General features: G+C 47.5%; 1 protein-coding gene across 1 annotated transcript in view; it reads right to left on the reverse strand.

Moving 5' to 3' along the window:
- The window catches only part of lrp2a (low density lipoprotein receptor-related protein 2a), a 281896-nt gene that overhangs the window by 150033 nt on the left and 106441 nt on the right, over positions 1–25422 (reverse strand). The window contains 9 exon segments of the mRNA XM_055637704.1: positions 172–400; positions 2957–3141; positions 4741–4952; positions 6908–7127; positions 7130–7158; positions 15600–15977; positions 20898–21014; positions 21100–21219; positions 24448–24687. Coding sequence (XP_055493679.1) covers positions 172–400; positions 2957–3141; positions 4741–4952; positions 6908–7127; positions 7130–7158; positions 15600–15977; positions 20898–21014; positions 21100–21219; positions 24448–24687 — 1730 coding nt within the window.

A 25422-nucleotide genomic window follows, 5' to 3' on the forward strand; every position in this document is an offset into this window, starting at 1 on the left:
AGTGGGAGAAGTCGGCGCGGGCTGGGATGTTGGGGACACAGGATACGTCACCAAGCCATGTTCTCCACAGATGCTGCCTGACCCGCTGAGTTCCTCCAGACTGTGTGCTTTACTCCAGTTTGCAGCACCTGCAGTTCCCCGTGTGTGTGTGTGCCCAGACATTTCACTTACTAAGTCACTGGCCAAAACCTGTCTCCTGTTCTTCCCATTGTAGTCACAGTACTCAATGTAATCCAGGTAGGCATCAGCAAAGTAAAGCAGCTTGGTTGGATAATCAATGCACAAGCCATTTGGCCAGTAGAGCTTGGTATTGATGAGAACAGTTCGCAATGCTCCGTCCATGCTGGCTCTTTCTACACGTGGATTCCTTCCCCAGTCTGTCCAGAACATTAGATGGATACTACAAAGGAAAATCAAATTGATAAAACACGTTTCAGTTCAAAGTGTCTCTCCACAGAGCTGGGATCATCAACAGTGGTGCAGCGGGGAGAGCCGCTGCCTCACCACGCCAGAGACCCAGATTCGATCCTGGCCTCGGGTGCTGTCTGTGTGGAGTTAATTAACCCTCTGTAAATTGCTCCTATTGTGTGGGGAGTGGATGAGAAAGTGGGATAACATAGAACTAACTAGTGAGTGATCAATGTCAGCGTGGACATGGTGGGCTGAAGGGCCTGTTTCCATGCTGTATCTCAAAGAATGTTGTACTTCCGGTGTTGTACTTCCGGTGGCGCTGGTGCCAGCAGCCTCCACCTACAGCCCGGTATCTTTTTGTTTTTTTGTTTATTTAGTTATGTTAAAGTGTGTTTTTTTAAATTTTTTTGGTGTCTTTATGTGGGAGAAGAGGGCACGGTGCGGGGGACACCGTCCTTCAGCCGCTTCCTGGTGAGGACGCGACTATTATTCGAGTCGCGTCCTCGCCCCCCCCCCCCTCCCCCCACAGCGGCCTACCTACTGGATTGGCGCGGCCTTTCCTACCGGGATCGACCGGAGCTCCAGCAGCGGCGGGACAGCGCTGGAACATCGCGGGGCTGGCGATGCCTTACCGGGGGTCGCCGTCTGGAGCCCGGAGTGCTGGACCTGCTGCACCGACATCATGGAGCTGCGGTTTGCGGAGCTCCCAACGCGGGCGGCGCTGATGGACAGCGCGGGGTCCTGCGACTCTGCCCAGCTCGGGGTGTGGACTCAGGAGCTGCAGACTCCGGCAGCGGGAGGTGGCTGATCAGGAGGTCCGGGCCGCTGAGGAGGAGGATGCTCACCGTCGGGGTTCGGCGTCGGCGTTCCACCAGCCCGGCGTGAGGGCCTGAACATCGGGCCACCCGGGGCGGCGACTGCGGGTGCTCGGAAGACCCCGACCACGGATGAACACGGAGGGGAGGCTGGCTGGACTATGGTGCCATCCTCACCTTGGTGCCATTTGTGTTATGTTGTGTTGTGGACTTTCTGTGTTTGTGCTTTTTAAAATTTTTTAATTCAATTTCAATTTTATTTTTAATATGTTTTATTATTTATTTATTATTTATTTTTATTATTTTTTTCTTGTGATTTTTTTTTAACGATACTGCCTGTACGGGAAATTCATTTCGTTGTCTCAAATTGAGACAATGACAATAAATTTGAATACAATACAACAATACAAAAGAAGTTATTAAACTATAACTAACGATATCTCAATGGCCTTTGGATGCTAAACAACTTTGTCTGCTTGTCATCTAGAAATCAGACAGCATGTAACAGGTAAAGCTTTAGACTTGACTTCAGAGACACAGCTCGGAAATAGACCCTTTGGCCCACAGAGTCTGTGCCAACCAGCGATCACCCCATACACTAGCACTATCCTACACACTAGGGACAATTTACAATGAATAGAAGCCAATTCATCTACAAACCTGTACGCCTTTGGAGTGTGGGAGGAAACCGGAGCATCTGATGAAAACTCAGCTGGTCACAGGGAGAACAATGAAACTCCGTACAGACACACCCATAGTCAGGATTGAACCCGGGTCTCTGGCGCTGTAACGCAGCAACTCTACTGCTGCGCCACTGTGTTGTCCAAAGTACCAGATCACAGATTAACACAATATTAACTCTTCTGACTGAGTTCTTTGAATATCATTTTTGATCTTATAGAGGTGTATAAAATCAGGAGAGAAATAGATCGGGTAGGTGCACAGAGCTTCTTGCCCAGAGCAGGTGAATCGAGGACCAGAGGACATAGGTTTAAGGTGAAGGGGAAAAGATTTAATAGGAATCCGAGGGGCAACATTTTCACACAAAATGTGGTGGGGTATGGAACAAGCTGCCAGAGGAGGGTGGTGAGGCAGGGATTATCCCAACATTTAAGAAACCGTTAGACAGGCACATGAATAGGAAAGATTTGGAGAGATATGGACCAAATGTGAGCAGGTGGGACATGTTGGCCGGTATGGGCAAGTTGGGCCGATGGGCCCGTTTCCACACTGTAGCACTCTTTGACTTTATAAACTAAAACAATTTAAATACAGAACGGACCTCCTCTAAGCTAGGGATGAGTTCCCGATCCTCCAACCTACCTACTGTGTCCTTTTCACTTTTTTCATCTGCCCTTTCTCTGTAGCTGTGATACCACATTCTGCACTCTATTTATTTTCTCCTTTGCACTATTTGGACAGGTACACGGATTGTAAAGGTTTAGAGGGATACTAGACCAAGTGGGACCCGTTGGGCCCCGTTCCCCCAACGCAATATTCCACCACTCACTCGTTCCCCCAACGCAATATTCCACCACTCACCCGTTCCCCCAACGCAATATTCCACCACTCACCCGTTCCCCCAACGCAACCCGTTTCCCCAACGCAACATTCCACCACTCACCCATAGCCCCAAAGTTTTTCACGTTATCTCAGTGCACATGACGACAGAAATAAACCACTCCCTCCACACTGAACCTTTGAAGATGCATGGTGTAAAAATGCCTTACTCATCCCTGGGATCCACGACCAAGCCTCTGGGATTGGTTATGTTGTCGCTGATGAGGACAGTCCTGTGGCTGCCATTCAATTGGGAAACCTCGATGGTTTGGAGAATGTGGTCCGCCCAGTACAGGTTGCGGCCGATCCAGTCCACGGCGATGTTTTCTGTAATCGTCACGCCACTGTCAAATATCTGTCGGGCAACGACAGTGAGATTCACCATAAATATCCTCCCGAAAAACACGTGGAAATGAGACCATCCGGGGGACATGGGCTTAAGGTGCGAGGGTGGAGCGGAAAGGTTAAATAGAAAACATATTGGTGCACGTTTTCACACAGAGGGTGTTGGGTGTATGGAACGAGCTGCCAGAGGAGGTAGTTGAGGCAGGGACTATAACAACATTTATTCGGACAGGCACATGGACAGGAAACATTTAGAAGGATATGGACCAGGCGAGGGCAGCTAAGACTAGTGTAGATGGGGCATGTTGGTCAGTGTGGACAAGTTGGAACATATAAGATCGTTAAGGGTTTGGACACACTAGAGGCAGGAAACATGTTCACGATGTTGGGGGAGTCCAGACCCAGGGGCCACAGTTTAGGAATAAGGAGTAAGCCATTTAGAACGGAGATGAGGAAACACGTTTTCTCACAGAGAGTTGTGAGTCTGTGGAATTCTCTGCGTCAGAGGGCAGTGGAGGCCGGTTCTCTGGATACTTTCAAGAGGGAGCTAAATAGGGCTCTTAAAGATGGCGGAGTCAGGGGATATGGGGAGCAGGCAGGAACGGGGTACTGATTGGGGATGATCAGCCATGATCATATAGAATGGCGGTGCTGGCTCCAAGGGCTGAATGGCCTACTCCTGCACCTATTGTCTAGTGACTAATTTCAAGTAACCCTTGCTTTCCCTCTTTCCGTCCCCGCACCTCCCCCCCTCCCCCCCACTCTTGTTCTCTGACTACTTTCACTGTCCTCCTGATTAAATTGTATTAATTGTATTGAATCACCTTCCTCCCAGCTAACAATGAGCCATTCTACATTCCCTTTACATCGTCTGCTTTGATCTGTGTTTTCACACCTTACCCTTCCATATCTCTATGTCTCCCTCTTCCCAACTCTCAGTCTGAAGAAGGGTCTCGCCCCAAAATGTCACCCACTCCTCTCCAGAGATGCTTCCTGTCCCGCTCAGTTACTCCAGCACTTTGTGTCTATCTTCGATTTAAACCAGCATCTGCAGTTCCTTCCCACACACTAAGCCTTCGAATAGGTCTGGTACTGAATTGTGAGCAATGTCTTGAGCCTCATGTGTGGAAGAACTCAATTACCTGCGAACCTGCCACACAGCTGGCTCAGGTAACCAGTGCAGCACTGTATAGAGTAATTCAGTGTGGAAACAGGATCTTTGGCCCAACTTGCCCACACCATCCAACATGTCCCATCTACACTAATCCCACCTTCCTGTGCTTCAACCTCTAAACCTGTCCTATCCACGTTCCAGGCCAAATGTTTCTTTAATGCTGTTATAGTCCCCGCCTGAACGAAGTCCTCTGGCAGCTCATTCCATATACCCAGCAACTTTTGTTTAAAAACATTGCCCCTCAGGTTCCTATTAATATCAGGTTCCTATTAATACCCAGTTATACCCAGAGTCAAACAGGTCACCGTTTATTGGCCTCCTTTGCCCCAGTGGGGCTTCCAGTATCTGAATTTCCATTAGAAGCTACCACAAGGAATAAAACAGGCAATTTTCAACAAATCACATTTATCCGCCAGTAAACAGAAATATACTTACAACTTTTTGATCAGTTCCATTTTGAAAAGCACTCCAAACTTTATCCTGAGTTACATCTGACCAATAGATTCGCCCAGTTTGCGAATCGAAATCAATCGCCACGATATTTCTCCCTCCACGGATCACGCTTTGAATCTGGTACGGCCTCACATTGATGTTCTCCGAGACTATCTGTCCTCGACTTGCCACCATCAACTGCATATCTGATCCCTCTACACAGTAAGTCAACATGTCAGTTGTATCGACTTCACAGCATTCGCCACAAATAGAGGTCCATTAATAACATAGATAGGGTGTCTTTTACCCGGAGGAGGGGGATTCAAGAACCAGAGGACATAAGCTTAAGGTGAGGGAGAAAGATTGAATAGGAACCTCAGGGGCAACCTTTTCCACACAGAGGATGGTGGGTATATGGTGGCTTAATCTTCTCCTCAATATCGACCTGTTTTGCTGTACATAAACTAGACAGAGGTGACTTAGCCCAGAACCCGTGGAGTTCATAGGTGTATAAGACATAGGAGCAGATGTAGGCCATTCAGCCCATCGAGTCTACTCCGTCCAGACAACCATGGCTGATCTATCTTTCCCTCTCAAACCCATTCTCATGCCTTCACCCCATAACCTTTGATGCCCTTGCTAATCAAGAACCTTTTCAATCTTGGCCGATCTGCCTAATTTGCCAACTAGACAGCTCAGGCTGAGGAGAAGCAATATCATTAATAGTTGGTTATGGAGTGACTCATATTCCCATTGGGTATCTTACATCACAACAGTTTGAACACTGGATTCTCCAATTTCAAGAGATCTCTCTCGACTCCCACTCCTTCCCATTCCCATTTCCCCATGCCTCCACCCACACGTTTCTGCCGTCCTGTGGCCATTGCTCCTTCTCCCCAATACACTCATCTCCCATCCCAGAGTCCCCCATTTCCCTTTTATCCCCCCTCCCCTGTTCCCTTCCACCCACATCCTTTCCTCTGGCTTCACACTTTACTCCTTATCTGACCCTTTTCACCTCCAGCCGTTGCCGATTATTCCACCCATCACACCCCCTCCACCTGTATCCACCTATCACTTCCCAGACTTTGTCCTGCCCCCAACTCTCTTTTCCAGCTTTCTCCCCCCACTCCATCAGTCTTAAGAAGGGCCCTGACCCTCCACAGATGCTGCCTGACCCGCTGAGTTCCTCCAGCACTTTGTATTTTGCTGCTGATTGAGGAACCAAGCTAATAAATGTGAAAGATTATACGATAAATACCATAGATACAGTCTCTATATAACAACACAGGTTATATATTTGTCCTTGCAATATTATTATTTGTTTGATATATATGTGTGTGTGTGTGTGAGCGAGATAAATATATATAACATATATTATCATTTGTTTGTTATATATTTAAATATATAATAAACAGTGATATGTGTTTATGTATACGTGCGTGTGTGCCTGTGTATATGTGTGGTGCGTGTGCTTGTTTGTGTGTTTGCATGTGTGTGCGTGTGTGTTTTGTGTGCATGCGTGCGTGTGTGTGTGTATGTGTGTGTGCGCACATGTGCGTGTGTGTGTACGTGCTTGCTTGCGTGTGTGTGTACGTGCGTGCGCGCGTGTACGTGCGTGTGTGTGTACGTGCATGTGTGTGTGTCTGTGTGTGTGCGTGTGTGCATGTGTCCATGTGTGTGTGCGTGTGTGTGCGTGTGCACGTGTGCGTGTTTGTGCCTGTGTGCGCGTGTGTGTGTGCGTGCATGTGTGTGTGTGTGCGCGTGTGCGTGTGCGCGTGTCTGTATGTGTGTGTGTGTGCATGTGTGTGTGTGTGTACGTGTGTGTGTGCGTGCGTGTGTGTGTGTGCATGTGCACGCGTGTGTGTGTGTGCGTGTGTGTGTGTGTGGGTGTGTGTGTGTGTGTGTATGTGTGTGCGTGCGTGTATGTGCGTGTGCACGTGTGCGTGCGTGTATGTGCATGTGCCTGCGTGTATGTGCGTGTGGCGTGGGTAAACATAGTACTCTGTAAAGACCATAACAAATGTACATATTCTGTTGTACTACGGCTGGAAGTAAGAATTTAATTGTTCCATTTCGGGACATATGACAATAAAACACTCTTGACTCTTGACGAACGATCTGATAAAATGCACTTCAGCAGAACACAGAAGCATACAACAGACGTTACCTGAAACTTTGCAGGTGCTTTGGTCAACTTCGAGCCCGTAGCCTTGGTCACAGGTGCACCTGAAGGAGCCTCTCTGGTTGTAACACATCTGGCTACAGGTTCCTGGCAGGCCACACTCATCCACATCCTCACATGTCTTGGAGTCGTTTGCTAGCTGGTAGCCACTTGGACAAGTACACTGAGCACCAAAGGGTCCCTCAAAGCATCCGTGTGTGCAGCCACAGCATTGCTTGCATCACAGCTGTCTGTACCTACAGCATTGGAGACAACAGCATTAATACTTACAGAGTAGCATCCTTGAACCTTTATAACGGTGTCACGTTTCTGCACATCATTGCAATGAAATGCTTAGTGTGACCCAGCTGCAGAAACAACAATCCTGGAGTATTTTTTTATTTTTTGCCTAATTCATGACAAGGTCATGTCAGGAGAAACTTCAAAAGCTGGTTTACACCTAAGATAGGCAAAAAATAGTGGAATAACTCACTGGGACAGGCAGCATCTCTGGATAGAAAGATTTCTTCTCTCTAGAGATGCTGCCTATCCCGCTGAGTTACTTCAGCATTTTGTGTCTAACTTCATGCCTCAACTAGATTAGAAAGGTGCACACAGGTTGACAAATGTTATGCAATTGGTACAGCTCAGATACAGAACATCAAACAGTGTTTACATTTCTTCCACCTAATTAGTTTTATTATGATTCTGAAAGTGAATGTAATTAAAGTAATTAAGTTTGTTTAGTTTAGTTTAATAGTAAGATTAAACGAGAACTTACCAGTTTGAAGTTTGATCTTTATTTTATGAAGAGTTACGATGAGGGATTACATGAAGACCCCGCCAGCACGCATGCACGACATTCTTCAAAGCAGCGGTGTGGAATCACAGACAACAGTAGATGAAATAAACATAGTAAGATAAGAAGAACTAGAATACCAGTTGACCTTTATGATAGAGGGTGGGAGCAGAGGGCACGTAATCCCTCATCGTAACTCCTCATAAAATAAAGATCAAACTTCAAATTGGCAAGTTCTCGTGTAATCTTACTATTTTACTTCGGAGTCATGTGAGTGATTACGTGAAGATTTTAAAGATCTGTGATTTCATGCCATGAAACGAGTCCATGCTTCACTCACTGCCTTAGTTGACCAGGGGAGGAAGTATGTTATCGTATTCAGACATGGATAATGACAATAGTAACCTCCCTCACCCGGGAGGAACTATGAACAGAACTATGAACAGAACTTAACATAGAGTTCGTAAATACCCCCGATCTGGTAATGAGTTAGTGGAAAATTGCTAGATTGACCATCCTGCAACCGCTAGGATGTGGTCCCGCTAACTTGCATAACCCTGCTGCTGAGGTTGTTACAGCCTTGGTGGAGTGATTTGAAATGTCAGTATTTACTCCTGTATAAACCAGACCCATAACCACCTGAAGATGGTCTGAAGTGATACCTTCTTTTGACGCTAGTTCTAACTAACAATATTGCTAGTTCAGAGTCTCTAGGCTCTAGTGATCTAACATTCTGGTGTAGATGTGTCACCATACACAATCGAAGGTTCATGGGATATGTGAACATCTAGTTTGAGATCTGGTGTCCCTGGTCTATATTGCTAGACTAAGTCACAACATAAGTGTTATTTAGTCTGCAGATATAATCAGCCTATCCAGTCAATGTTTATGTAATGACTGGACCCGTAGTGCTGCATGCAGGGCTATGAGCATAACCACTTATAAGTGAGTTAGCCCAAGGACAGGGATGTAGCTGGAGCCCTTCAGCGAAACGACGTAGCACAACATTAACACTCCATATCTCTGCGTACCTCGGCCTGGGAGTTTTCGAGTTGCAGATTTCCTTCATAATCTAGAGCTAGGTGACCCCCCAGAGTAGATTCTACTCCTCTCAGCCAGTGTGATGAAGCACTTAGGTATGGTAGATGGCACTTTAGACATCATGATTTGTCAAGCCCTCATATGAGCCTGAACTACAAGGCGTCAGCCATCCGTGCCGAATATGTAATATAATCATAAAACAAATACCTCCCATCTCCTTATGAGGAAATATTGATATATTTTTGGTGCTATCCCTGCGATCTGCAGGGAGCACGTTCATGGTTGGTTTAACAACCCCAGCCGCAGGAACGGTCTTCTCAGTCTCTGCAAGTCAAAGAATTGATTATATCATGCTGAGGACGGTTTTCCATGTCACGGCTAGACCAATACTTGTGTCTAGAATAACCATATATGGTTCCATCATTCCCCACATCAGTGGGAACCATGGCTGGCTAAGCCCGGCAGGCACTATAAAAATGCATGGCGGGAACTTGCTGAATTTTGCAAACCCGTCTGATGAGGTAGAAATGGAGGAAGACATAAAAGAACATTCCTCCTTAGTGTAGCTAGAATGTAACCAGCGCTACCGATATGCCACATATTTTCCACTGGTGATTGAGCCTGGATGCAAGCTTCTTGGTCTTTAATGTTCACAATGTATTTTAATACTTTGTGATCCAACACCCATATTTGACTTGTTTGCACCCATGTAAACAGACATTTGCCACCACCGAAGTGTATCAACTTGGACTAGAGCATGCAGATTAGGCATATTCGCATAAACCTTTAATCCACAGAATGCACCCAGTGTCTATAGGTAGTTGATACCATGTATCTGAGGAATTGGTAACTCTCCCATCCACATCTGTAACTAGATGGCATGAGCAATTTCTCATCCTGAACAATAGCATCAGTTTGTAATTTAACTGAAGATTTACTGATTTAGTGGAATAGCATAGAGCTGGTAACAATGACCACATGGTACTTGAGTGCTTACTTCTTTTGCATGCTGTATAGTTCTGATTGTGCAAAGGCCTAAATAGCACAGCTGTAAGCCAATTATACTTGATGAACAGAAGGTTGCTTGATCAGTTTTGTTACGGGCTTCAATTAATTCCAATCCCTTACCTCAGGGCGGAGTCCCAGACGATTAAATAGAGTTAAAGGTAATCCCAATCATCAATAAGTTCAGTTGGTATCAACTTAAATTTATCTGGACAGATGAGAACCCAATTTCTCAAATGGGTTTTGTGGCTGATACAGCTAATTTAGCAAAATACAGCGTTTAATCTCATCCAGATAGTTCTTAACAATATTTTTTAACTCTGAGCAGCCGAAGCACTCATTTAGTAAATGGCCTGGGAACTGAAGTTAGCCTATTTTGCAATGTTTTAACTGTATCATTGCCCCATCCAGTTAAATTTCAGATATTTCCGGTGCCCTGTGAAGCTGACCCCATGGGAATTAATAGTCACGAAGTTTCAATGTCTATACTGCACATGCGAGTTGGGCTTGTTGATAATAAACAGGCCTCATTTGTCATAATAGCGAGTCTGCCTAAAGAGGCAACTCCAGCCATATTCCTAGACTGTCTCGCTTGTACTGTGCAGTATAAACTATCTCAATCCAACCTTCTTGTAAATGGTCCACAACCCCACGTTTCGGAAAGAACCAGACCCACCTACCGTCATGGCTACCGGTGGTTTTATGGTAAGCCCAAAAGGCCCCCGATGTGGGTTCGATTTCCATCCTTGATTGGGTCGTAGGGCTGCTGGTGTATGTGGACCCATGTATTTCCAGGTGCATGGTAACTCCCAGCCGGCACCTGTGAACTCGGACATGCTTCCGAGTTCAGAGTCAGTTGCCACCTGACTCCTCGCACTCACCTTCGCAGAAGGGAGTTTTGTAGGCAGCCCTGGCCAATTAGGATGGGTAAAACGTCCGAGGACGAACCCATGTCGGAGGGGACCCTCCTGGCCTGACTTCAGTCTAGGCCTTTCAGTCTCCTGTTTTAGCTCTTACCCTCCTCGGGCAGCCGGAGTCTGAATTCGCCGCCGGCTACCCGCTCTTCTGCAGTCCTAGTCGTGTCTTCCACACGGTCCCCATAGCTGGGGTGCCCCCCAAGCACGGTTCTACCCGCGGTCTTCCACACGGTCCCCGTGGCTGAGGTTTCCCCCACGCACGGATCTACCCGCAGCTTTTGCATGGTCCCCGTAGCTGAGGTTTCCCCCCAAGCACGGTTCTGTCCGTGGTTTTCCACGGTCCCCGTAGCTGAGGTTTCCCCCCAAGCACGGTTCTACCCGTGTTCTTCGCAAGGTCCCTGTAGCTTGGTTATCCGTGGTCTTCCCATGGCCCCCGAGGCTGGGTTATCCGTAGTCTTCCCGCGGTCCCTGAAACTGGGTTACCCGTGGTCTCTGAAGTCGGATTATCCGTGGTTTCCCGTGGTCTCTGAAGTCGGGTTACCTGTGGTTTTCCCGTGGCCTCCAAAGTCGGGCTACCTGCGGTCTTCCCGTGGACTCCAAAGTCGGATTACCCGCGGTCTTCCCCCGGTCCCGGACGGCAGGTTACCTGCAGTTTTCTGAGGTTCCGTGGTCCCCGCAGCCAGGCTTCTTCCTGCGGTCGGCATTCCCCACGGCCCTTGTAGTTGGGACCTAAAATGCTGGCGAAACTCAGCGGGTGCAGCAGCATCTATGGAACCTTGTAGCAGGGATCCTTGCGGTGTCGGGAGCCGGGATTTCCCCTTTGAATGCTCCCTCGGTTTTGGCCTTCCCCCTGTAGAAGGGAGCCGGGTGGCGCTGGGGTTCCGACCTCGGACCTCCAGCAGGGGCTCTGAACGCTTCCTGCAGTCAAAAAGAGACCTGAAAAAGTTAAAAACTTACCTTCAGGTCCGAGCTGTTGGAGGCAGAGCTCCAATGGCTCTGTCCTTTGCGCAATGCGAGAGACGATATTGCACGCATGCGTGATGGACGGGGTCTTCACGTAGTCACTCACGTGTCTCCGAAGTAAAATAGTAGTCACTGGCCCTTCGGCCCACCGAGTCCGCACTGACCAGTGATCATCCGTAGACTAGTTCTATCTACACTCTAGGGACAATTTACAGAAGCCAATTAACCTACAAACCTGCACATCTTTAGGATGTTGGCGAAAACCAAAAACCCATGCAGTCAATAGACAGGTGCAGGAATAGGCCATTTGGCCCCTCAAGCTAGTACCGACATTCAATGTGATCATGGCTGATCATCCACTCAGTACCCCGTTCCTGCCTTTTCCACAACCCGTGACTCTGCTATCTTTAAGAGCCTTTTCCAAGTCTCTCTTGAAAGCATCCAGAGAATCGGCCTCCACTGCCTTCTGAGGCAGAGAATTCCACAGATTCACAACCCTCTGTGTGAAAATGTTTTTCCTCATCTCCGTTCTAAATGGCTTACCCCTTGCACGTTCTTCCTGTGACCCCCTTAGTTACAGGAAGAACGTGCAAACTCTGTGCAGACAGCAACCGTAGTCGGGTAACTGGCGCTGTAAGGCAGCAACTCTACCGTTGCGTGGAGCAAAGTTGTTGCATGTCAACCCGTGCTATAAAAATGAAGACTTGCAACCGGTGTTAAAGTTACTTTGCCTTGTAGAATAAGAATAAAGATGGCACGAATATACAAAATGTATCTACTTAAGCTAGTCCCAGCATAGTCATATAAACTACATGTAAATAAATAAAGACATTTTGATGTAAAAATTGATGTAACATATTTAATGCCATACTGGTTAAATTATTGGATTAATACCTAGGGTAGAATTGTTTGCAGAAAAGTGAGGAACTTAAATTCAAACAATTAAAAAGTTATGGGCCTGTCCCACTTAGACTATTTTTCAGCGGACTGCCGGTGACTGTCAAGTTGCCGGCACTCGCCTGAAAAACCGGCAACTGGAACGGCGGCAGTCAGAGTGGAACACACACACACATCGCTTCCTTCACCAGCCCGTTATGCAGGCGGGGGACAGGGCAAGCGGGGGAGCGCTGTCTAAAAAATTCACACGGTGCAAAGCCAATGTGATACAAACACACACCACCACGATGAACAGGAAGGTTGGCGCTGTAAAAAGACGGCTAAAGCACAGTGTACGGGAAGTCCTTTAAGAGGTGGGGGGGGGGGGGGGAGGGGGGGGAAGGGGGGGAGAAGGGGTGGAGTCAACTTTTAAGAAGCCAGAGATACACGGCTGAAGCTCGGCAACATTAACATTACCGGTTGGTTATCCTTGGTTCTGAAAACGACTGCCCTACCTTTTTTTTCCCCAATGACCCAATGAAATTCACCGGTCAGCACCGGCTCCAACCTACGAGAACCCCCGAGAACCTTCGACCTCCTGGCGACCCACTAGGACCTCCTGGCGACCCACCTACGGCACAAGAATTCTCGCTACTCTCCATGGCGGCTTCATTCGAGTCACCGCTAATTTTTCAACATGTTAAAAAATTCACGGCGACCATAATGAGGCCACGACTGGTTCCCAGAATGCGGGAACTCCTCACGACCATGAAGGCGACTCCCCGGCAACCACCCGCCAACATGTGGCGACCATGAGCCTCCTGCAGCCGCCTAAAAAGTCGCCTAAGTGGGACAGGCTCATCAGTAGTGGTAGCCATGGATTGCCACTAGATTGTGGAAAAATCCCATTTTAGTTTAGCAATCTCCTTTTAAGGAAGGAAACCTTCTCTTCTTCCCAATGTAGATGATATGTGACTTAGACCCATAAGAATGTGGTTAACTTGAGCTATTTGCTGAAATAGTTGAATAAGCTGCTCAGTATTTGGGTGATTTGGGATGGTTCAATAACTACTGTCCCAGCCAGCAATGTTCAGATTCCAGGTAAAATCAAAATCAGCGGTAGAGTTGCTGCCTCACAGCGCCAGAGAACCCGCGTTCGATTCTAACCACGGGTGCTGTCTTTTACAGAGTCTGCATGTTCTCCCTGTGACCACGTGGGTTTCCTCCCACATCCCATAGACGTGCGGGTTTGTTGGTTAATTGGCCCTCTGTAAATTTCCCCTGGTGTGTAGGGAGCGGATGAGATAGTGGGATAACATAGGACTAGTGTGAATGGGTGATCAACAGTCAGCACGGACTCGGTGGGCTGAAGGGCCTGTTTCTGGGCTGTATCTCTGAACTGAACTGATGTGCAGAGTAATATCTGCTTCCTGTCTTTCCCTTTCCCTCTAAACACCTTATGTTTGGATCACTCTGCTGGGTTCCAAGTTCATTATATGGAATATGGGAGATATTAAACCTAATGAGAGGCACAGATGGGATATACAGAGAGATTGTTTCTCCCAGGATGAAACAAGGGGTACTGAGAGGGGTAAACTTAGACAGGTGAGAGGGGTAACATTAAAGGAGATGTGTGGGACAAGCTGTTTTACACAGATGTCTGTGCCTACAACGTGGTGCCAGGGATGGTGATTGAGGCAGATAGTTTAAGAGACTTTTGGATAGGCACATGGATATGCAGGGGATGTAGGTTTATGATCAGGCAGAAGAGATCAGGCATCATGTCCGGCACAAACATTGTGGGCTGAAGGGTCGGTTCCTGAGGTGCGCTGTTCTATAGACAGAGGGTGCGTAACGTTTTAGTTCGGGACCCTTCTTCTGAAGAGTCTTAAGAAGGGTCTCGACCCGAATCATCGCCCGTACTTTTTCTCCAGAGATGCTGCCTGACCCGCTGGGTTACTCCAGCACTTTGTAATTGTAATTGTAATTAATTTATTAGCCAAGTATGTAAAAACATACAAGGAATTTGATTTGCCATACAGTCATACCAAACAAGCAACAAGACACACAGCTATATAAACATTAACATCCACCACAGCGCATATCTTTGGCATAAACCAGCATCTGCAATTCCTCGTTTCCACTGTACTGTTCTATGTTCTATGTCCGATGTACAGGCAAGAAGTGTTCTTCTTGGCATCAGGTTTGGCACAGACATAGTGGGCAGAAGGGCCTGACCCCCTGCCACACTGTGCTATGTTCTATGTCCCGTGTGCAGGCAGTTAAGAGTTGATCTTAGCATCAGAAATAGACACAAAATGCTGGAGTAGGGTTCGTAGGTTAATTGGCTTGGTATGTATGTAAAATTATCCCCAGTGTATGTAGGGTAGTGTTAATGTGCGGGGATCGCTGGTCGGCACAGACTCGGTGGGACAAAGGGCCTGTTTCCGCGCTGTATCTCCAAACTAAACTAAACTCAGCGGGACAGGCAGCATCTCCGGATAGAAAGAATAGGTATCTTCGGGTAGAGATGCATGTTCGGCAAAGTCGGCCTGTAGAGCTGTACTGCAGTGCGCTCTGTGTACTAATGTACTTGATGGAGATTCAACAGCACCATTTGAGTGGACATTGTGGCCCGAATGTGGGATCTTATTGAACCATATAAGATTATTAAAGGATTGGACATGCTAGGGGCAGGAAACATGTTCCCAATGTTGGGGGAGTCCACAACCAGGAGCCACAGTTTAAGAATAAGGGTTAGGCCATTTAGAACGGAGATAAGGAAAAACCTTTGCACACAGAGAGTGGTGAGTCTATGGAATTCTCTGCCTCAGAAGGCAGTGGTGGCAGGTTCTCTGGATGCTTTCAAGAGAGAGTTAGATAGAGCTCTGAAAGATAGCAGAATCAAGGGATATGGGGAGAAGGCAGGAACGGGGTACTGATTGTTGATGATCAGCCATGATCACATTGAATGGCGGTGCTGGCTCGAAGGGCCGAATGGCCTAGTCCTGCACCTATTGCCTATAGTCTATTGAAGGGCCTGTCCCCTGTGCTGTAAATCACTACTGCTGTGTGCTCCGTGTCCTCATGTACTTACTGCAGAGTGGAGATTCATCAGCGCCGTTGGGACAGTCGGGATTGCGGTCACAGATCTTCTCCAGGCTGAGGCAGAGGCTGAGGCCGGGGCACTGCCACAGGGGGCTGATGCACTGGAAGGGCTGTGTGGGGCAGTCTCTCTCGTCGCTCATGTCCCTGCAGTCGTTGTCGCCGTCGCACAGCCAGTCCCTGGGCACGCAGTTGCCGTTGTCGCAGCGGTAGTGGCTGAGGGAGCAGTTCCTGGGCAAGCAGCCTGGGTGTTCATCCGAGGCATCGGTGCAGTCAGCGTGACCGTCACACTCCCAGTTGGAGGGGAGGCACGTCCCGTCACCCTGGCACTGGAACTCACTCTGGTGGCACATACCTGGAGGCCGAGTGGCTGCAGGGTAAAAACAACACTGCAATTAATGCCTACCTAACGTTTCATCTCTTACCTCAAGTAACCCTTGCATCCCCTCTCACTCTCCGTCCATCCCTTTCCCACCCTAGTCGTACCAGCTTCAGTCGTCTTGTTGAGTCTCATTGTCTGTAACTCATTTTCACCCAGCCCACAGCTAACAATGGTCTGTTTCCTTGATCATCGTTATCTTTTTGCATATCTTTCATTCATCTGTTCTATATCTCCCTACATTACCGTCTATATCTCTTGTTTCTCTTTCCCCTGACTCAGTCTGAAGAAGGGTCTCAACCCAAAACGTCACCTATCCATGTTCTCCAGAGATCCTGACATACCAGACTGATTCCTGGGATGTCAGGACTGTCTTATGAAGAAAGACTGGATAGACTTGGTTTATACTCTCTAGAATTTAGGAGATTGAGAGGGGATCTTATAGAAACGTACAAAATTCTTAAGGGGTTGGACAGGCTAGATGCAGGAAGATTGTTCCCGATGTTAGGGAAGTCCAGGACAAGGGGTCACAGCTTAAGGATAAGGGGGAAATCCTTTAAAACCGAGATGAGAAGAACTTTTTTCACACAGAGAGTGGTGAATCTCTGGAACTCTCTGCCACAGAGGGTAGTTGAGGCCAGTTCATTGGCTATATTTAAGAGGGAGTTAGATGTGGCCCTTGTGGCTAAGGGGATTAGGGGGTATGGAGAGAAGGCAGGTACGGGATACTGAGTTGGATGATCAGCCATGATCATATTGAATGGCGGTGCAGGCTCGAAGGGCCGAATGGCCTACTCCTGCACCTAATTTCTATGTTTCTATGTTTCTATGCTGCCTGACCCACTGAGTTACTCCAGCTTTTTGTGTCTATCTTCAGTTTACTTTAGTTTGGTTTAGTTTAGTTTATTATCACACATAACGATGTACAGTGAAAAACTTTTTGATGTGTGCTAACCAGTCAGCGGAAAGACTATACATGATTACAATCAAGCCATCCATAGTGTACAGGTACAAGATAAAAGGAATAACCTTTAGAGAGGGAAAAGTCCGGTAAAGTCCGATTAAAGATAGTCCGAGGGTTTCAAATCAGGTAGATGGGAGGCCATTCCCAGTCTCTAGTTGCTGATAGGATGGTTCAGTTGCCTGATAACAGCTGGGAAAGTTTCAAAGCAATCCTTTGTGGCAAGGACAGGGTCTATTCCCCAGGGGAGGGGAAGCAAGAACCAGAGGGAGGGTGGTGAGGATGGATGAGGGGAAGCGGGGTGAGGGAGGGGAGGAAGGGAGTGCAGATCCACGACTTACAGTCAAAGAGTCATCCAAAGCATAACATCAGACGAGGTAGTTGAGGCAGGTACTGCAACAGCCTCTAATAGACACTTGCACAGTCTTTTACTGAGGGTTGGGGAATCACGTACCAGAGGGCATAGGTTTAAGGTGAATGAGGAAAGATTTAATAGTAAACTGAGGAGCAACATGAGGCTACTAAGACCAGGAACACTCTTTCCCTCCCACTGCGGCATGGTTGGGCAGCGGTGGAGTTGCTGCCTCACAACGCCAGAGACCTGGGTTCCATCCAGACTACGGGTGCCATCGGTAAAGAGTTTGTACGTTCTCATACGTTGCCATAGAGGGAGTGCAGAGAAGGTTCACCAGACTGATTCCTGGGATGTCAGGACTGTCTTATGAAGAAAGACTGGATAGACTTGGTTTATACTCTCTAGAATTTAGGAGATTGAGAGGGGATCTTATAGAAACTTACAAAATTCTTAAGGGGTTGGACAGGCTAGATGCAGGAAGATTGTTCCCGATGTTAGGGAAGTCCAGGACAAGGGGTCACAGCTTAAGGATAAGGGGGAAATCCTTTAAAACCGAGATGAGAAGAACTTTTTTCACACAGAGAGTGGTGAATCTCTGGAACTCTCTGCCACAGAGGGTAGTTGAGGCCAGTTCATTGGCTATATTTAAGAGGGAGTTAGATGTGGCCCTTGTGGCTAAGGGGATCAGGGGGGGTATGGAGAAAAGGCAGGAACGGGATACTGAGTTGGATGATCAGCCATGATCATATTGAATGGCGGTGCAGGCTCGAAGGGCCGAATGGCCTACTCCTGCACCTAATTTCTATGTTTCTATGTTTCTATGCTGCCTGACCCATTGAGTTACTCCAGCTTTTTGTGTCTATCTTCAGTTTACTTTAGTTTGGTTTAGTTTAGTTTATTATCACACATAACGATGTACAGTGAAAAACTTTTTGATGCGTGCTAACCAGTCAGCGGAAAGACTATACATGATTACAATCAAGCCATGGATAGTGTACAGATACAAGATAAAAGGTATAACCTTTAGAGAGGGAAAAGTCCGGTAAAGTCCGATTAAAGATAGTCCGAGGGTTTCAAATCAGGTAGATGGGAGGCCATTCCCACTCTCTAGTTGCTGATAGGATGGTTCAGTTGCCTGATAACAGCTGGGAAAGTTTCAAAGCAATCCTTTGTGGCAAGGACAGGGTCTATTCCCCAGGGGAGGGGAAGCAAGAACCAGAGGGAGGGTGGTGGGGATGGATGAGGGGAAGCGGGGTGAGGGAGGGGAGGAAGGGAGTGCGGATCGACGACTTACAGTCAAAGAGTCATCCAAAGCGTAACATCAGACGAGGTAGTTGAGGCAGGTACTGCAACAGCCTCTAATAGACACTTGCACAGTCTTTTACTGAGGGTTGGGGAATCACGTACCAGAGGGCATAGGTTTAAGGTGAATGAGGAAAGATTTAATAGTAAACTGAGGAGCAACATGAGGCTACTAAGACCAGGAACACTCTTTCCCTCCCACTGCGGCATGGTTGGGCAGCGGTGGAGTTGCTGCCTCACAACGCCAGAGACCTGGGTTCCATCCAGACTACGGGTGCCATCTGTAAAGAGTTTGTACATTCTCCCCGTGACCTGCGTGGGTTTTCTCCGAGATCTTCGCTTTCCTCCAACACTCCAAAGACGTACAGGTTTATAGGTTAATTGGCTTGATGTAAGTGTAAATTGTCCCTAGTGTGTGCAGGATAGTGCTAGTGTGTAGGGATCGCTAGTCGGTGCGGACTCGGTGGGCCGAAGGGTCTGTTTCCGCGCTGTATCTCGAAACTAAACTAAACTTTTTCACTCAGAGGGTATTGGCCATATGGAATGAGCTGTCAGAGGAGGTAGTTGAGGCAGGTTCTATCACAACATTTAAGAGATGTTTAGACAGATACATGGATAGGAAAGGCCCAGAGGGATATGGGCCAAAGACAGGCAAATAGGACTTGTGTCGATGGAGCATCTTGGTTGGCAAAGGCAAGTTGGGCAGAAGACTTAGTTGCTGTGCAATGTGACTCTACGACTTGAGTCAAAACGCAAGACTGTTTAACTGTCACATGTACTGAACAATGACATTCTCACTTGCTGCAGCTTAGCAGGCCTGTAAACGTAATTATGTACAGCTAATGCAATAAATTCATGATCTGTAATTAATTATTTTGATAACCAGACACCTATAGTGCAAAACACAGTCCAAAGAAGATCACGGTTGCTGAGGTTAGTGTTGTGCAGTGTGAAAGCCCTGTCCCACTGTACGAGTTCATTCAAGAGTTCTCCCGAGTTTGCCCCGATTCGAACTTGGAGATTTACGGTAATGGCCGCTCGTAGGTATTCGGGGCTCTCGTGGACATTTTTCAACATGTTGAAAAATCTTCACGAGTCTTCCTGAGCTTACCGCGTTTCCCGGGTACCTGCCGTTAGCGTTACGAGTCGCTAAGAGACAACCCGAGCTCCGACATACCCGCTGCGTACATTCTACGTGCTTACCATGAGTTTGATTTTTTTTTAAATTCTGGAGAGCTCTTGAATGAACTTGTACAGTGGGACAGGGCTTTGATGGTTGTTGGGCAGAAGCTGTTCTTCAACCTGGAGGTCACTGTTTTCAGGCCCCTCCCTGTACCTTCTTCCTCTTGGCAGCAGTAAAATGAGAGCATTTCAAGTAACACAATTGGCAAACCTATTACAGCTAATTGGGAAAAATCATGAAAGTGATGTTGGCTAACATCTTATAACATGACCAGGATAAATAGAATATTGCAATGTTAACAGCATTGGCTCCTGGGTTACTTCCATGAACTAATTCAGAGGTTCATGAAAAAAAGATATGCATGGAATCATGATGGTCCTGCAGATCAAAGCAGAGTGAGGAAGAGTGTTCCTGACCTTAGAAGCCACAAACTCCAAGAGCAGCAAGGTTTAGGTTCAGGATGGAACTGCAAATGCTGGTTTAAACCGAAAAACATTTTTCACACAGAGGGTGGTGATTCTCTGGAATTATCTGCCACAGAAGGTAGTTGAGGCCAGTTCAATGGCTATATTTAAGAGGGAGTTAGATGTGGCCCTTGTGGCTAAAGGGATCAGGGGGTATGGAGAGAAGGCAGGTACAGGATACTGAGTTGGATGATCAGCCATGATCATATTGAATGGCGGTGCAGGCTCGAAGGGCCGAATGGCCTACTCCTGCACCTATTTTTTATGAAGATAGGCACAAGAGGCTGGAGTAACTGAGTGGGACAGGCAGCATCTCTGGAGACAATGAATGGGGGGTTGGCTGAATGGAGGTCTGAAGAAGGGTCTCGCCCAGAAACGTCACCCATTCCTTCTCTCCTGAGATGCTGCCTGTTACTCCGGCATTTTGTGCCTGTCCAAGGTTTAGATTTATTCCTGTCACTTGCACCGAGGTACAGTGAAAAGCTTTGTTTTGCATGCTACCCAAACACATCAGATGATACAATCCGTTCAAACTCAAGTACAATAAGTACTGAAAAGGGAAAGATGCAGAGTGTAGCATCTAGTTCTCAGGCAAAGCAACAAGTGCGTAGAAATACAGAAATATTGGGTGAAATTATATACGTACGACATCCTGCCTCGTCAGATTCATCGACGCAATCAAAAATGCCATCACAGTAGTAGAAGATGCTGATGCACTGCTCCCCGCTTGTACATTTAAACTCGTATGAGGTGCAGTTGTACACTGTAAAGAAATACATTCTGATTAGGGGAGCTGAATCGTGAGGTATTGTCGGTGAGGGAGTCTGCCACCACCGTCTCTCACTCACCGCATCCTTGTTCGTCCAGTCCATCCAGGCAGTCCTTGTCTCCATCACAGACGTACGATGGGTCGATGCACCGATGTTCCGGGCACAGGAACTGTTCAGGCGGGCACGAACTCGTGAAATCTTTTCATGGTGAACAAAAAGAGATATTAGTTCAAAGTGAACATTGCCACCAGGGGCGGCACTGTAGCACAGGGGGTCGAGTTGCTGTCTTACAATGCCAGAGTCCCTGTAGTGGCCATTTGGCTTGTTTTGCATGTCATTGATGATGGCATGTGTCTTTAAATTTTAGACTGCCCGTTATATTGTGGGTGGGATTTATGATGTATTTTAAGGTGAGTTTGGAGCAACGTTTCTTGCGCAGAAGCTTAGTTTTTAGTTTAGTTTGGCACCAGCATGGAGAAGGTTTACCCTTTGACCATGTGAAACGTAACGGAGACACAAGGAGTTCTCTAACGTTTAAAGCGATAAGCTAGAGTTCGATGAAGATTATAGTAACGAGTCGGAAGAAGTTTGGATGTACCTTATTGCTTTTCATCAACAAAAAATAATTTATTAATTAAAAGACTGTGTTTTGAAGATTTATCTGTGAAGAAGCTCTGAAGGTCTCTGACGGAGAGCTCGCATGTTTATAAAGATATTCCCCTTAACCATGTAGTACATGTAGCGGCTAGAGGGAGTAATCTCTTGAACGATATAAAAATCTTGACTGAGGGTCAGTACGGAGTTTGTACGTTCTTCCTGTGAATGTGTGGGTTTCCTCCGGGTGCTCCGGCTTCCTACCACACTCCAAAGACATGGGGGTTAATTGGCTTCTGTAAAAATTATCCCTAGTGTGCAATGAGTGGATGAGAAAGTGAGATAACATAGAACTAGTGTGAATGGGTGATCGCTGTTTGGCGAGGTCACAGGGAGAGCATGCAAACACCGCACAGACAGCACCCGAGGTCAGCATTGAACCCAGGTCACTGGCGCTGTGAGGCAGTGGGTCTACCCGCTGCTCCACTGTGTTGCTTGTGAAACAAATGTTGTGCCTGTACCCTGTCCATAATCTCCAACTACATCTAAGAGAGGGGACATGTCTTGCCCAAGCAGTTGTCCCCACGTGCCTTAAAACCACCTCCATCATGCCAGTGCCAAAACACTCCACTGCGGCAAGCCTCAACGACTTCCGCCCAGTTGCACTTACCCCCATCATCACCAAGTACTTCGAGAGGCTGGTCCTGGCACACCTCAAAAGCTGCCTACCCCCCACACTGGATCCCTATCAGTTTGCCTACCGCAAGAACAGGAGTACGGAGGATGCCATCTCAACGGCACTTCACTCCGCCCTCTCCCACCTCGACAACAGAGACACTTACGTAAGAATGCTGTTCATCGATTACAGCTCAGCATTCAACACCATTATACCATCAAAACTGATCACCAAACTCGGTAACCTGGGCATCGATCCCTCCCTCTGCAACTGGATACTGGACTTTCTAACCAACAGACCACAGTCTGTGAGGTTAGACAAGCACACCTCTTCAACCCTCACCCTGAACACCGGCGTTCCACAGGGCTGTGTGCTGAGCCCCCTCCTCTACTCCCTCTTCATCTATGACTGCACACCTGTACATGGTACTAACACCATCATCAAGTATGCAAATGATACAACGGTGATTGGCCTCATCAGCAACAACGATGAGTTGGCCTACAGGGAGGAGGTCCAGCACTTAGCAGCATGGTGCGCTGACAACAACCTGGCCCTTAACTCCAAGAAGACCAAGGAGCTCATTGTGGACTTCAGGAAGTCCAGGGGCGGCACGCACACCCCCATCCACATTAACGGGACGGAGATGGAACGTGTTTCTAGCTTCAGGTTCCTGGGTGTTAACATCTCCGATGACCTCTCTTGGACCCACAATACCTCTACTCTGATCAAGAAGGTTCACCAGCGTCTCTTCTTCCTGAGGAGACTGAAGAAGGTCCATCTGTCTCCTCAGATCCTGGTGAACTTCTACCTCTGCACCATCGAGAGCATCCTTACCAACTGTATCACAGTATGGTATGGCAACTGCTCTGTCTCTGACCGGAAGGCATTGCAGAGGGTGGTGAAAATTGCCCAACGCATCACCGGTACCTAGCTCCCTTCCTTTGAGTCTGTCCAAAGCAAGCGTTGTCTGCGGAGGGCGCTCAGCATCGCCAAGGACTGCTCTCACCCCAACCATGGACTGTTTACCCTCCTACCATCCGGAAGGCGCTACAGGTCTCTCCGTTGCCGAACCAGCAGGTCGAGGAACAGGTTCTTCCCGGCGGCTGTCACTCTACTAAACAACGTACCTCGGTGACTGCCAATCCCCCCCTGGACACTCCTCCCCACAGGAAAAACACTATGTCTGTATATATGCTAATATAAATATTTATTCAAATCATATGCTATGTCGCTCTTCCAGGGAGATGCTAAATGCATTTCGTTGTCTCTGTACTGTACACTGAGAATGACAATTAAAGTTGAATCTGAATCTGAATCTGAATCTGAATGTCTGAGTAAGAATACTGGCACTGTTTGGGTGATGCACAGGGTCTTGCAGCAGTGTTGACTATAGTCAGGGTAGGAAGTAGAGGCAGGTTGAATTGGACTGCATTAACTGTGCACTCTATTCCAATTCCCAGAAGCCATTCAAATGAGCTCCACGAGAATTCCTTCTAATTAACTACCTATTAAAACAGACTGCAGTGAAATCATACCAGATCACGAGGGAAAAGGAGGTTACGTAAGAGACTGCAGATGCTGGAATCTTTTATAAAACACATATGGCAGCACGGTGGCACAGCGGTAGAGTTGGTACCTTACAGTGGAAGAGACCCCGGGTTCGATCCTGACTATGGGAGCTGTCTGTATGGAGTTTGTACGTTCTCCCCGTGACCGCGTGGATTTTCATTGAGATCTTCGGTTTCCTCCCACACTCAAAGACGTACAGGTTTGTAGGTTAACTGGCTTGGTATAAATGTAAATTGTCCCTAGTGTGAGTAGGATAGTGTTAATGTGCAGGGATCGCTGGTCGGCGTGGACTCGGTGGACCGAGGGGCCCGTTTCCGCGGTGTATCTCTAAACTAAACGAGACTACGTGCTGGAAGAACTCGACGGGTCAGGCAGCATCTGTGGAGGGCATGGACAGACCATGTTTCTGGTTCCCAAGTAGGTCCCGACCCAAAACGTTGTCTGTCCATTCCGCCCACACTTGCTGCCTGACCCGCTGAGTTCCTCCAGTGCTTTGTGTCTGCCGCCGTTTTAAACCAGCATCTGCAGTTCATTCCGACACATTTGAAGTTGCAAGATGGGCTTGCAGAATAACATCCGATACTCACTGCAGCTCAGCTCATCGGAGCCATCTCCACAGTCATTGTCTGTATCGCAGACCCATCTTGTCGGGATGCAGTAGGAGTTGGTGCAGGTAAAATAGTTCGCGGAACAGCTGGCGGGACTGCTGGTTGGACACTCCTGCTCGTCACTTGCATCAAAGCAGTCCTTTTGTCCATCACACCTCCAAAAAATTGGGATGCATTGGTGGTTTGAGCACGTAAATGCAGCTGAAGAGCACGTGGTATCTAGACGTGCAGAAACAAGACTTTTATAAATGGCTACAACAATACAGGTGTCAGGGGTTATGGGGAGAAGGCAGGAGAATGGGGTTGGGAGGGAGAGATAGATCAACCATGATTGAATGGCAGAGTAGACTTGATGGGCCGAATGGCCTAATTCTGCTCCTATGACATGACCTTATGAACACCTTTCCTAGTTTACGCAGGTGAACTGGCAAACGTTGCTATTCACTGGTAACATACGCCAGATGCTGAGGTAGGTTGCCTCAAAAATAAAAGCTTGTAGCGGCGCCTGCTTGCGCACGCAGGTATCGAACCCGGCGTTCGGAGGCAGTGGTCACGTGACTCGGGAGGGGCTGCTGTTTTCGCGCGGTTTCGCTTTCGCGCGACAGTCATGTGCTGACCACCGTTGTGGCCAGACGTGTTTCTAACAATCTGTGAACTAAGAAGTTATTTTCGAAATAAATAACTTGGTAAAACGTAGTTGTCGTTCTTGCGATCGCCAAAAGCTCATCAATTTAAAGATGTTTAGGACAAATCGATAGTGCTCCCTGTATTTTATCCATGAATACTTTCTGAGTTCACATAGTAGGTAGAGATATTTCACAAGATATATGTTAACAAAATCCATGAACTGTATCATACTGTTGTATTTTATGGACATTACAGTCTATTTTTTGTAAGCAGAAAGCTATACACATACATTCATTGCTGTCTTTGGGGTGCCATCATCCTGTAAAT

This window comes from Leucoraja erinacea, chromosome 7 (assembly GCF_028641065.1).
Source record: "Leucoraja erinacea ecotype New England chromosome 7, Leri_hhj_1, whole genome shotgun sequence".
Lineage (NCBI taxonomy): Eukaryota > Metazoa > Chordata > Chondrichthyes > Rajiformes > Rajidae > Leucoraja > Leucoraja erinaceus.